This window comes from Barbatula barbatula (genome assembly GCF_947034865.1).
Source record: "Barbatula barbatula genome assembly, chromosome: 25".
NCBI classification, from domain to species: domain Eukaryota; kingdom Metazoa; phylum Chordata; class Actinopteri; order Cypriniformes; family Nemacheilidae; genus Barbatula; species Barbatula barbatula.
Genome location: NC_136788.1, coordinates 7,784,447 through 7,799,173, shown reverse-complemented (window position 1 = coordinate 7,799,173; position 14,727 = coordinate 7,784,447). Strand labels below are relative to the sequence as shown.

At 37.5% G+C, this 14,727-nt stretch overlaps 1 protein-coding gene across 5 annotated transcripts in view; it reads right to left on the bottom strand.

Annotated features, from left to right (window-relative positions):
• Window positions 1-11,389, bottom strand: part of LOC306890810 (tight junction protein 1-like) — a 48,330-nt gene extending 36,941 nt beyond the window's left edge. For 4 of the 5 annotated variants that reach the window (XM_079450781.1, XM_079450785.1, XM_079450782.1 and 1 more), the window contains exon 1: window positions 10,870-11,389. In XM_079450781.1, coding sequence (XP_079306907.1) covers window positions 10,870-10,896 — 27 coding nt within the window. In that variant the 5' untranslated portion in view covers window positions 10,897-11,389. Of the gene's footprint in view, window positions 1-9,792; window positions 9,893-10,869 lie in introns of those variants that run through there. The other variant, XM_079450784.1, reaches the window with a different exon arrangement.
• Window positions 11,390-14,727: the final 3,338 nt, after the last annotated feature.

Below are 14,727 nucleotides of genomic sequence, written 5' to 3'. Positions count from 1 at the left end.
ATTTTGATGTTTGTGACTGATAATGATCACAGTGTCGTCTATGGCAACAACTTACGTTTTGCATTAGTATGTCCGAGTGCACGCATACCGTCTTGCTATGCACCAAAATGTATTTACTTTTCCATAACAAAAACAGTACATACTTTTAGTGCATAGTATAAGTAAGCGAATTGGGACGTAGCAAAAGTCTTTGATTATATTAAAGAGACTTGTATTATTCGTTTTTTATTTGACTTGGAATTTGTTTTAATATTGCAATTTAGTTTTGTTATTTGACATAACAGATATTGTATTTTACAAAGAAATGTTCAGCATTTGAAAAACAATAAAAGGGCAGTTGTTCATTTCTAATGATAATTTCTGTCTCAACTCATTTTGACCTCAACTCATTTATTTTGTTGATCTTGCACTTCAGTCCAACAGGGCTGAATGTATTTGGTTTTCTCTCTTTCTCTGTTGCTCCTATATACTCTGCTGTGTTTGTGCTTAAAAGGTCTGGGTGCTGCACTACTCTTGCAGTTGACTTCCACCATATTTGTTCTAAAGAAGTCTTTATATTTAGTAACGCTTAAAAAAAAAATATATTTTTTAAACTTGTGAATCGATTCGAATCGCTAGCAGATTGAATCGATATTCATCGAGAAACTATTCTTCTCTCCCAGCCCTACAAACCAGCTACTATCAAAAGGTGTCGGACAAGACCGGCATCTGCAACCTCTGAAGGACTTCTTTAGGGCAAAAAAGAAGGGAAAACGTGCCACTAGCGAAGCTGTATCAAGAAGCTATAAAAAGCTCACTGCTGCTGACTCTACAGTATTATAAAGAGCCCATAGGTAATGATTAGAGCTCAGGTTTCACCGAGACCAAGAGGACAGTATGGATGCTGTAGTTCATTTCCTTTGAATGACCTCTGCAAGTGACATTCATAAAGGATAGCACGATTCCTATTCCAAGTCAAGGAAATCAGAGGATGTGACATTTTTAAACAAAAGGAACAGCTTTAGAAAAAATATATTCAATGCAAACATTTGCTGTTGCAGTAGTAGCCTTGGTTTCTCAAGGACATTTAGCACCTTTAGTTCTCTTAGTTCTTGCACCTTTAACAAAGTTAAATTACAGCACTTTTATCCTTTTACAGATACTCGATAATTTACGGCGGTCACAAATAACAGATGAGTTATTGCAGTTTTTTTTATGGTATTGAATGGGTAAAATGTTGACCTGTTGAGACTATACACCAGTAATCAAGAAGCCTATATCGGCAGCAGAATATTTATATGAAGAATACGGAATGCAATAATAATAATCGCAATTTCAATATCACCGGGAATAATATAAACAATAACGATTGCCATAATCGTGCAGCCCTACCATAAAGTATATTAATATTGCAACAAACTTCTTCATTTATGAAAAGAAAGAAAACACTGAAAGGGAACGAATCTGTGTGTTTTCCCCGTGTTAAAAATGTTTAAGGCAGATTACCTGTCAGTGGGTCCGGAACAGAAAATATTTGGAGTCCGGGGTTAGCAAGATTTATAAGGTATTTGGAGAACAATAAAAATATGACTTCAGTCATCTATTTTGCCAAAGAAAGCAGTCTATTTTCACTTTTTATTACTTCGGTCATCAATATCGCCAAATCAAGTAGTCTACTTTTTTGTCCAAAAATAATAATACTTATATTATACTTGCCTGATCCTGCAATAGACAATACAGTGTTAATTACACATGACATGAAATTTTAAAGAATACGGATTTTTATATGCAGCTAGGGAGCAGGGCTCAACGAAAAACATAGAAGGCCAGCGCTGATAGTGGAATTAAAATTCTAAATGAAGACAGGCTGTTTGGCATGGTTACTTCATTTTGTCCGTGTCTGTAGATTTATTTCCTTGTCTGACCTAAACTGAAGCAAATACACCGGCTCAGACACATTCATTCCCCATGGAGAAAAATATCCTTTATGCAGACTTTGGAGAAGGTTACTTACTCGATTACATTTCAGTTCATTTTATTTCAGTTTATTTGAACTGATTTGATATGGAATTAAGCAATTATAATTTCAAACAGTTTCAATCCCTTTATCCCAAATCTAAGCATTTGTAAACCTTTAACACTGCATAAAAAATCTATAATTTTTCAGGATTTCCAGCACCCGTAAAAACCCTGTAAATCGTATAAATCCACCTTACCTTTTACAAGACGCTTTATCATTTTTGATCACTGTTCAAGGCTAATGTGACTCAAGGATCTCATGTAGGGGAGTTATCTGGAGGCAGTTATTTTAAGTTCTCAGCTGGTATCAGAGGGGAGACAGCGAATCTCTGATGATGACCAGACCACCGGCAACGTCACACTTGTGCCTGAAGGCTAACTTTAGATCAGCCTCTTAATGGAATAGGATGATTTGACAAAAAAACTGACACAAACTGCTCAACAACACAAAGAGATCAACCATTAACACCACAAGCTTATCTTTTTGTTAAGGTTATTATGGTTAACTAAACTAAGTTACTAAAAGTAACAATGTGACAAGAAATATACAGTTATGGGAATATAGAACAAACTGACAATAGCATGAACTGATATTATGTTTTTTTTAAAAGAACAGTATTCCCTTCAATTCTCTTTCTAAACAAGCCATTAAGAAAAATAAACAGCTATTTATCTTCGTACAGCATATGCCTATATTGTCATTTTATTGTATTCCACTTCATTTTTAAGTTAAAACGCATTGATGCATAACATCAGCCACTGCATTGGTTACTGCCAGCTTTAATGCATCGGCCATTTCCACATCAGTGGATCCCTAAAAGAGCCCCTTCAACAAATAGAGGAGAATCTCCTTAAGACAGATGCGTTCCTGTATCAACAATCAGACCCATTATAAGTGACGATGACTTTAAATCCACACCAGTATCTAACATACTTACTCGCACAAAGTGCATGCTGGGAATAATCAGGCACGTCCACGGATCCCAGGAAGGACCAGGAATGAGCTGATAACAGCTGCCATGGACAGTCTCTACAACTGACAAAAACACACCTTCTCTCCTGGTAGACAAAAGCGAGAGGCTTGGCTCCAGTGAGCTAGAGATATCAGGGCTCTCATTTTACATAATCAATTAACAAGGACACTTGACTGATGCTGTGCTCTGCACTGATAGGCAGGCCATGACGGGAACTCGTGCGAACAGACAGTAATGGAAACACGTCATAAGGCAAATCTCGTCTGGACCGTTTACAGGCGAAATGCTATTTTAATCAAACTTACAGAGAAAGAAATGCCCTAATTTATAGAAGCAGAATAATTATGCGCTCGTATCTCTGACTTACAAATAGACACGTGTCTCTGTGGTCAAATTATATTCAGTCTCTTTAGGCATGCAAAAACATGCCATGTTCATATTAAGGCAGTGACCAAAAGGGTTTTAGAGACCCTGTGTGTTTTCACCTTTAAAGGTCCAGTGTACAGAATTTTGCGGCATCTAGCTGTGGGGTCGTGATTTGCAACCAACAGCTCACTTCACGCCTCGCTTTAAAGCCCTATGGTGGCTGACACAGGACTAAGATATTTAAGAATGCGTTCTGTAGAGCAGTTTGTCCGTTTAGGGCTACTGTAGAAACAACATGGTGAATTCTATGTAAGGGGAACAACGGTTGTATGTAGTTCTTTTATCCCTCTGCTGCGAGTGAACCTGAGGCTTGTTTTTCCAGCAAATGACGCTCATTTTGTTGTATGTTCCGGTGACGAACACAGCATTTTTCCGTTTTGTTCCAATAGGATGTCATCTCTGAGCGGGAGCTTTCGTCATTTGAAGGAAAAACAAGCCTGAGGTTCATGTGCAGCAGAGGGATAACGGAAGCTAGACATCAACGTTAACAGCGCTGTCAATATCGATATTTCTCTTAAACAAACACATCGTTTCGCTTCAGAAGACCTTTGTTAAGACCACAGAGCCACGTCGAGCAGTTCTTTGATTAATGAATGCACTTTTTGGAGCTTCAAAAAGTCGACGCCCATTCACTCCCATTCTATCGCTTGGAAGTAAAATTATACGTGGTATTATAACTACGACTGCATTTTTCTTCAAGAAGAAAGTCATATTCAGTCAGGATGCATCGAGGGCGTGTAAAACATGGGGAACTTTTGTTTTGCCTGTGAAATATCCCTTTAATGGCACAGTCACTGAATAGAAAGCCAAGCTAAATACCGAGTACAAATAATCCTAGAAAGAAATCAGATGACCTTGGTCCGTATCGCTACGCTCACGTAGCTTGTTTTCCCGAAACCAGGGATTGCTACAATCTATTGTTTTCATTGGAGTAAGCCATCAGGTATGTGAGATCAGGTATGTCAGGTATGGGGCGTGTCCTCGTTCTCTCATGGTGTCTGTGTGTATTTCAGTGTTTACATTAGAACGATCTGGCTGACATCCAGGTGACACCGCGGCGAGAAATACTACACCAGCCGCCAGGAATCGAAGCCAGGAATCACAACTGAGTGGCATTTGACCTCTTCTTCCAACCACCAAATAAGAGAGGATGTTATTAGTGGTACACACATTACAATAGGGCTGTCAACTTTAGTCGTTTAGTCGACTAATCGGTCGATGCCGTCTTGGTCGACTGACATTCTCATTGGTCGACCAGTTGCCTATTTGTTTTTTTTTTTTTTTTTTTTTTTTTTTACCAATGAAGACATTTTCATTGATTTACTCCTTGATATTTATTCCTTTTATAAGCAGTTATATACTACTGTATTCTAAATTTAATTAGCCTATGTTTCATCCCCAACTTTAAATACTTTAATTTCGGCTATTTTGTAACAGCGCCACAGTTTAGTGCACCACGTTGAACACTCGGGAACCACGTGTGGCTGCATGGCTGCACTGCTGCTTCGCGCTCAGTAAGGAATATAGGTAGTTTTGCTGTATTCATTCAGTTAGAACGCTAGTTGTTTTGGCTTTAGTGGACAAAATGTCCAAGAAATCTAAATCTTTTGTCTGGCTGCATTTTACAAAACAAGATGACAAGACTGTGGAACATCGCGTCTTTTTTTTTTTTTTTTTTAGTCGACTGATCGCTGCGCAGGACAGGACTTTGGTCGACTAAGCATTTCTTTGGTTGACTACAGCCCTACATTACAAAATGCAGAAGCAGAACACACCCCAAGTTACACCTTGTTAATGTGTAACATTATGTTGCGCTTGTGCAAAATGAGGCTTGTAAACTTGCTTATCATTACGAAAGTCAAAACAACAGTTTCAGAAAAACATAAAGGCATGGAAATGATAGGCAAATACTGATGCTGGTTTAAACAAACAACACTAGACCGATACTACGGCTTTCTCACTAATAGAAAAAACATTTAAAAGTGAAAGATTAACCAACATTCTTCTAAATATCTTTTTTTTTTTTTAAGTCTTACAGGTTTGAACTGACATGGATGAGTACTCCATGTTCCATGAGTACTGCTCGGAGCTGACCAGTACCATCTTAAAAGCATAACAAATGCAAGGAAAATGCGCGGCACGCAGCCATCAACAAAGGTGTTTGGAACTGAAGCTTGCTCTCTCAAGGTGACTGCCTGCGAGTGAAGAGAGCATGTTGCACCTCATTCACATCGCGACTGCATCGCTCTCTGTTTCAGCGTGCTTGCTGCACGTCTGCATTACACCATGAGCCGCGGCTGAAGAGTGCATTGCACCAAATGCGCCGCTTCCCGCGCATCTGCATTTAAAATAATGAATTTGTACATTGACGTGTTGTACAATGGACTCAAGCTTTAATATTGTGTTGGTTACCATGATTTATAGATTTTTCTTTATTAAATAATACAGAAGCAAATGTGCATAAACAATATTGCATCTAAAAACGTGATACGGTTATTTTTCGAAATCGTTCAGCCCTATCACTTCGAGTCTGTGTGTTCTGACGGCACTATTTTTAAATGTGATGTTTCAGCAAATCTATTTTGGGCAGGAGTGAAAACATAATGATATTGTGCTTTAGGGATCAAAGCGTTTTTATACTCTTAGCTTTTAAAAAATAGGCAGCATTACACTCACAGTGTAAACAGTATCTTCAAAATATAACAAATAACTTAACACGTCGTCTTAAAGCAACACACTGATTCCTTAAAAGCACAATGCATCCTGTGTACACACTAAATGTGCATTTTCATTTTAACATCGACAGTCTGTTGTGCTTATTATTTATTAATTGAACATCATTTGCAACGTACGCTACCCTTCTGTCATTGTATTTTTCACTTTACAGCCACTTAATCCCTGTGCTACAATTAAAAGCAGTGATCTCCAGCTTAAGTTATACACCCATTAAACTGAATTATTGTTGCTCACGCATGCCAAAGCCTTACATGCAGATGTACTGGGTCAGTGTCCTACCCAAAAACCCACTAACACACACACAAAATAATCCCCTGATCCACAAGAGAGAATACACGTCCAAGTTTCATAGAAAAGCAGGTCACCTAAGAGACAGACGGTTATGGTCTCCATCTTTGACCTTGATCTGTCAAGTATCAAATGCATAATTATATGGAACAACGAGGACATGCTTTTATGAAATACAGCAAAATATAATAGAAAACTATGGCAATCTTATAAAAAACTCTTTGCGCCAAAAGTTAGCTTACGTGAAATTCAAATATAGTAAAAACACAGTTGCGCAAATACAAACAACAGACCGATTTATAGGCCAATATTAGGACATTTATGGCTCTAAGCGTCCTCTGGTAACCGAGACATTTTTCAACCATTTCATATTCGAATATTTGAACTCATAAAACACGTATATTTGAATATTGGTTTATTTAAATAAAGTTAATTATTGACGCAAAACAAAACTAACAAAACACAACCTATACTGACAGTTTGTGATATATGGTTATCTTGATTATTTTGCTTTACATGTTCTTGATAAGAAAAACAAGCATTTAGGCCTATTTTACTCTAGCTGACATCAGAAAAACACGCTGCTCTTCTCTAACTCCCGGTAACAAAACCCAGATCCGACAAGAATATCTGAAATCGATTGTTTATAATGTTGATAGTAAATAAAGTAAACGGGCTTGATACCTCCATGCCGACTGTTAAGATCCTAAAAAATACCCTGCTACAAAGAATCTTGCTTTAAGGTATGGAAAAAGGTGCCAGACTTATGTTAAGGCCAAATTCATTAACATTTGTTGCAGTGAAATGTATATTTTCATGTTTCAAGTTGTTGAAATTAGCATTACTTATATATAAAAATATATTAAGAACAACCGCTCTGAACAAGTTTTGGTAAGAAAATTATTATTGTTAATCATTTAATATTACGTTGGTATTTTTATATCTAATGTAAGTAATGTTAAGGAATTCTGGCGCTCACCAGTTTTTAAACATTATAATATGGTGATGTGAGCCGAGCATAAAAAGCGATCCGGGCATCCGGTGTGTAAACTTAAAATATATAAACTAGCTTGCGATCTGAGTGAACAAAGATTTAGGAATACATACAAAGGATTTTTATATTTCTGTATATTACAGATGAAGTGATGAAGCGTTAAATGAGACGTGACAAATCTTAGGTTTTCTGTAGCGGTAACTTAACCTTGCGGCGACGCAGTTTTATTCTTATGAAAAATGTAAATATTCGAATATCATTTGTAATATTTGAATAGTTATTGCAGATCGAATATGTGAACATTAGTGCACATCCCAAGTTACAGATGCTCAATTCGATTGGTTTAACGGTGTCCACACCTGCGCTTAAGATCGCAATCCTGTTTTGTATATATCCACCTTAAAAAAAACATTGGTCAACCGATTGCAAATAGTAAGATTTGCATTAAACACTGGCTACATTTTTCTTTCCTGAGCACGCAAGTAGATGACACGTCTGCTGACCGTATTAAAATACTTTGGAAAACACAGCCTATAGCCATTTCTTCTCTTCATATTCTCAGCCAAGCTCTGGATTTGGCCAGCACTGCTGCAACTCCCACATTCTTTCATAAGATTAAACACAAATGGGAGGGCTGGGGGGACACAATCACTATGCCAACTCCAAAGCTCACACTGTGACTAAAGGACAAAAACACCAACGGTCCAAATCCCAGTTAAATACATTACAGTAGGCATTTAATATTCCTCATTTGCTCACTATAAGATTAAGAAGCTTGCTGGGGATATGTAATTTAGAATTTAAAAATGTTTTGCATGTGTGTGTATGGTGATGTTCAGGACGTAACTTTTTCCAAGATGTTCTAATGTTTTCATTATTCTTTGATGATATTTTATGGTTTTGTTTAAAATGTATTTTGCAAGAGACGGTGAGTTACTCGCGGAGTGTAGTTTAACTTATAAGAAGCACTGTTGGAAAGTGTGTTAAACATGCAACACATCATCTCTTCTCGTTGTGTTGTAACTGTTATTTACTTTGGGGAGCAAAATGATCCCTGCGATTTCAGAAGGAGAAGGTGATTTAAGCGAATCATTGTGTGTCCAGGACGTGCATAACTGTAAATAACAAAGCGAATGCATTAAGCGCATCATTCTGTGTTCAGGATGCTCATGCGTGCTTTTATGCCACTCTATACTGGAGTCTAATATACGGTGATAGTTTTGTGCAATAAACGGGGATAGATAGTAATTTTTTACTTATACTCAATGATATTATGAGACTGAAAATAGAGGCATGCTCTAGTATTTCATAAACACATTTTAAAATGTTTTGACCTTTAATACAGTATTTAAGTACATTAAAAAAGTGTTTTTTGAGTTTTAAAATGAAAACTACTTGATTCAAAGAAGATAGTGATTTATATATAATCAAGGATTAAAATGTTAAAACGACAACATTTATTTATTTATGAAATGTAGTGGAGTAAAAGTATGATAGGCTTTATAATGTAAGAAAATACTAGAATTTATTATGCATTGGAAAGTTTGCCAAAGGATTAATAATGTAATCCCAAAAATCTTTATTAGATTAATCTGAAAATAATCGTTAGATTAGCCGACTAATCGAAAAATTATTTACCGTTTGTCGACAATAACAATAATCTTTAGTTGCAGCCCTACTACAAAATCAGACGTGTCTGTCGTTTAGATCGCGGGGAGAATTTCTACCGGTATATCGCAAACTATATAATATTGCTGCATGTACTCCAGTGTGAAGTACAAGTTACCGACCGGTAAAGACGCTTTCATTCAGAAATGTACACCTGAGTGGCAAGTCTCGTGCCGTTTTCTTTCTGACACTTTAAAATGCTCCACACGCTGCCGACATCTTTGCTGAATTTAATAAAGCGTGCGGTATAAAAAGTCAATATTGGGGTACCTTTAGAAACGAGAAACACAACATGTGATCGAGACTACAATTTTTTTGTTTAAAGTCTGACCTCTACAGATGTGAGCGAAACAAAAAACTAATCGGTAAACAAACGAACAACCGTTTCTGGTTTTGCTTCAGTTATTTTTGGCAGATTGCCAACCCTATTTACAACAATATTTTTACTAATACTACTGTTAAACCATGTTTATTGTGGCGAGGCATAAAAACATAGTAACCACAAAGGTTTTACTACAAATCAAACAAAATATATTGGCCACTAGTTTAACCACAACTCATTTTAAGTGCACTTAAACTTCCCTTCTTTTGCAAAACCTCTTATCAGTCAAACACTCATAGCAGGCGTGTAAATGCAGGTATGTCCATTGCCTCCGGTTTACACGAAACATTCGTAAATAACCAAAACATCATAACACAAACACGGACCTTAAAAACTCTAGAAGATCACGTTCAGTCGGATGATCTAGTCGCACCGGTATGTCACTTGACATATCCAAACATTACAGACAGCATAGCAACCCATGAGTCAGTATCCTGAGAAAGGGCAGGCAGGTCACATTCCCGGCATTGTTTCACCTGTTACAAGTTCACCTGTTGTGGGAGGGGCTTGTGCGTCATAAACAGGTGTCGTTGTGAAGACCACGCCTAACAGAAACTGTATCAATGTGACAGCTCATCCCATTTACATTTCCCATTCTGCGGTTTCCATGGGCTTTAAATCATTGGTTACTAAATGACTTACTGTTCAGATCCCACCAGCACTACATCACATGTACGAGACTCTACCGAAGGCTCTGATATATATTATTCCTGTGAGTAAAGCGTGTTTGCTGGGACACTTCCCCTCAGTTTTGATATCACCATTAACGTCAACTCACGCGCAATTATTCAAATTCAGTGACAGTCACTATTTACATTCTGAAAACAACAGATTCGCGTATTACAAAAGAGCTTTTATACAAACCAAATAAAGCGCACGATTACATTTTGACTGTCACAACGCGCGAACAATTGTATGTAAATGCTTGTTTGTTGTTTCGAAAGCTATCGTGACAGTCATCGTTACGATGTTTTAAACATTAAAACGTTTCAAAAACGTTTAAAACGTTGCAAACAGTTTACGGTTGAAATAAAAAAAGTGAAAATCGTCGGAGCTTCAAGCAACCGGATTATTTCTAGCACACAAAATAGACAAATGAAAAACAAACCGTTAAATAACAAAACCCGCATTTTGAGCCAAAGTGTAGTACGTAAAAAATAAAGTGTAAGATGTTGATTTATTTCTAACTTATTAGAACTACAACACCGACCGGCTAATGTTAGCGCGTTAGCATAAGTTGAGGAATGTCCGTTAGCTCGAGCTAAAACGCACCCACATTCATGACCTCAGGCATCACCCGCACGCCTTTTACGCTCGGATTAAAACACGATTTGTCTCTTTGCAGCAACGCCAACTGACATCGTATATAACCGATAAAACAACGCTATTTAATGAGCACAAACCTTATTAGAGGCAGCCCGGGCAGACATTTTGTTCCTTTAGCTGCTCGCGCCGAAGCAAGTTGAGGCTAAATGTTGTCGCCTCAACCGAATGAATAAATATCAGGGTTGTCGCGTCTCAATCAAACCAGTGGAGGTAAAATCCGTGCTTTCCTCCTCCTCTGACCCGTTTGTCGGGTTAAAGTGCGTTACGATCTCGTACAAAGATGAGCAGCAACATGTCACATCAGCGCAAAGTTCGCCATGTACCGCCAGCGATCTCCTCTTCTTATTGCTGATGAAGCGAATACATTTCGCAAAATCGCCGAACAAAACGCGTCTGGCGAACGCAATTCGGGTGTCTGACGGGCAGTCCGGGATGAAAATATCCGTTCGTAGGTGTGTTCGTACACCTGTGGAGAAGCAGAGGGCGGGATGTCGTGTTTTAGCCCTGTGCAGCAGACTCACTGCAATGGAGCTCCGCTCTCTTTCCCACAGCACAGCACAACAGTGACATGTCTGGCTGCCTGGACATTTCCATTGCATCTCTCCAGGGGTGGGAACAGAGAGGAGCAGCATCCTTAACTGGGATGTTCCACTTTTACAGTGTTTTATTGAAAGACATTGAGGTGACGTGGTTTTCTAAAATGCATATTGTGAATGAATGGGAAATATTGAATATTGTGAACGGGGCCAATACTTAATAGATGTATAGATAGATGTATAGATAGATGTATAGATAGATGTATAGATAGATAGATAGATAGATAGATAGATAGATAGATAGATAGATAGATAGATAGATAGATAGATAGATAGATAGATAGATAGATAGATAGATAGATAGAACAATGTTAGATGAATAGATGGATAGATGTTAGATGGATAGATGATAGATGTTAGATAGATGTTAGATAGATGTTAGATAGATGTTAGATCGATAGATAGATGGATAGATAGAACGATGATAGATAGATAGATAGATAGATAGATAGATAGATAGATAGATAGATAGATAGATAGATAGATAGATAGATAGATAGATAGATAGATAGATAGATAGATAGATAGATAGATAGATAGATAGATAGATAGATAGATAGATAGATAGATAGAACAATGTTAGATGAATAGATGGATAGATGTTAGATGGATAGATGATAGATGTTAGATAGATGTTAGATCGATAGATAGATGGATAGATAGAACGAGATAGATAGATAGATAGATAGATAGATAGATAGATAGATAGATAGATAGATAGATAGATAGATAGATAGATAGATAGATAGATAGATAGATAGATAGATAGATAGATAGATAGATAGATAGATAGATAGATAGATAGATAGATAGATAGATGTTAGATAGATGTTAGATAGATGTTAGATAGATGTTAGATCGATAGATAGATCGATAGATAGATCGATAGAACGTAGGTAGGTAGGTAGGTAGGTAGGTAGATAGATAGATAGTTTTTAGGATCAAAAATTATTAGGATCTAAGTAAAGATCATTTTCCATAAAGATATTTTGTAAATTTTCAACCCAAAATATATAAAAACTTTATTTTTGTGAGTGAATGGCCTGCTACAGTGCCTCGGATTAAAAACTTCAAAGGCGATTTTCGCAATATTTCGATTTTTTGCACCCTTTACTTCCAGAGTTTTACACTCTTGTATCTCCACCAGATATTGTCCCATCTAAACAACCAATAAAAAGCTTAACTATTCAGCTTTCAGTTGATGTACAAATCTCAATTTCGAAAATTTGACCCATGAGACTGGTTTTGTTGTCCAGGGTCACATATTAGAAATTAAGACATTTTCAGACTAAATTCAAAAGAGAAATGTTTCTTTAAGGGATCTATTTATAATTCTAATTGTAAATCTGTCACATATTACAGTAAATCATCTGAGCACAGTCCCACAGGAAAACCACACTCAATGCCTGCATTAGATTGACAACTTCCTCTGATTGTTTTCCACACACACACATGCCGCTGCTTTCTACTTTAGTTTTTAACCGCAATATAGACACCATAACTAACACCATTAGGTTCTTCGGGTTTAATTGGTAAACTTTACAGATTCTAGATAATGTAATGGATTTACCATCGGTTAGACTCATACATTAAACCAAGCATGGCAGCCTTTCACAATGGATTACCAGGCGTACGATGCACAACCATCCATGCGTAAGAACATAATCTAAAAGCTTTTTGGTTTACAATCCGACCAAAATCTCTATTTGGGCAGGATGGTATTGATACCCTTTAGTGTGGGCAGTTGTAGACAGCGCCCCCTACAATGCATTTGCATTTACTGCATTCTGCATCTGTTGTTGGAGATACAGACCTCACACATTCACGCTGGTATCTGGACAGCAGCGATGGCCAGTCAGCCCGCCTGACACATGTCTAAAAACCACAATGCAAGGAAGCAAGATATATTGCCCTTGACACCCGTGTCTCCATGTGGCACGACGACCAGCTCTCCAGAATGCAGCATTCAGCTGATGTATCTAGAGAGCCTAATGGATTTATAAAGTGCAATTATTTGCAAAACAAAACGTGATGGGTAAATATTTTTGTATCAAATTAAATCTAAACGTAAGGATGTCAAAACTGATATTTTAGTTATTATTTGTTATGCATTTGGTTATTTTCATTCATGCATTCAGCCCTTTGTTTATTATTTATTATTTGTCCTATTTGTTTGTTTTTGTTGTTCGCCTTAGATTATTTAGTGTTTCCTGTCTTGTACTGTACAGGAACCAATAACAAAATGCCAGTGTGCCGATTATTGAATTAATTTAGTATTCTATATCTCTACTGTTTTGTTGCAGGATTATTTCTCCTTAGATTTTTGGCAGGGTTGCACAGATCTTGTTGACATGACATCATCATAAGCTCCACGCGCAGGGAAAGCATGACGTAGCCTGCAATGAGCGTCCTCCATCTGCAGCGCGAGCTCTGAACAGATTCAGGCAGAGCGTACAGGAGGGAACAGTCATGAGCTTGTGAAGGACACGGAGGTAATCAGAAGAATGAGAGGAGCGGTAAATACCAAGCCTGCCATCCAGAGCATCTCCTGAGGCCTGTGACATGTGCTGTATCTTCTGAGTGATGAACGGAGACGTCTAAGAGCCACAATTGAGACAAACCTCAGGTGAAATAACAAAACAAGCCCATAGACGGCCATTTTCGTAACTATATTTAAAGATGACCAAGTCCATATTTACTCCTATTTACTGTAAACATCAATAGTCCTGCTGTGCTTGAATTATCGGACCCTTCCATGAAAACAATGTTTTGCTTCAAATCTAATTTAATATTTACCACTAATAAAAAAGCATATTTTTTTTAAATCATAATAAAAATAATTTAAAGCATAACTATGAGTTTCAAGTACTGTAGAAGGTAAATAATGCTTGTTCGTAAAACATGCATGAACGCAGTTGTGTTTTCAAACATTCATTACAGTAAACACTTTCAGGAATCCTATTCCCAGCTGCTGACCTTTGCCATCTCTTAGTTGACTCTCTAATAAGTCTGTATCTCTCCTGAGAGCAACATGGGAACGGGGTCCCGTAAAGCTGCTGAGAGGAGGGGATCTCATGACGTTTACACCGGAGGACGGAGAGATCGGGGAGGGAGGGGTGGGCTTGACTTTTCTAAGGGCGGGACAAGGTCATTCCAACAAACGGATCAGTAGGGGGCTGCGAAATGATGTAAGGATGAGACAAGCCGAAATAAATCTGCTCTGCGGTGTGAATTATATAAACATGATATGACATTACGTATATGGGGGTCTTTTTATGTCACAATTAGATCTGTATACAGCACTTATAATGTTTATACATAATATATACAGGCTTTATA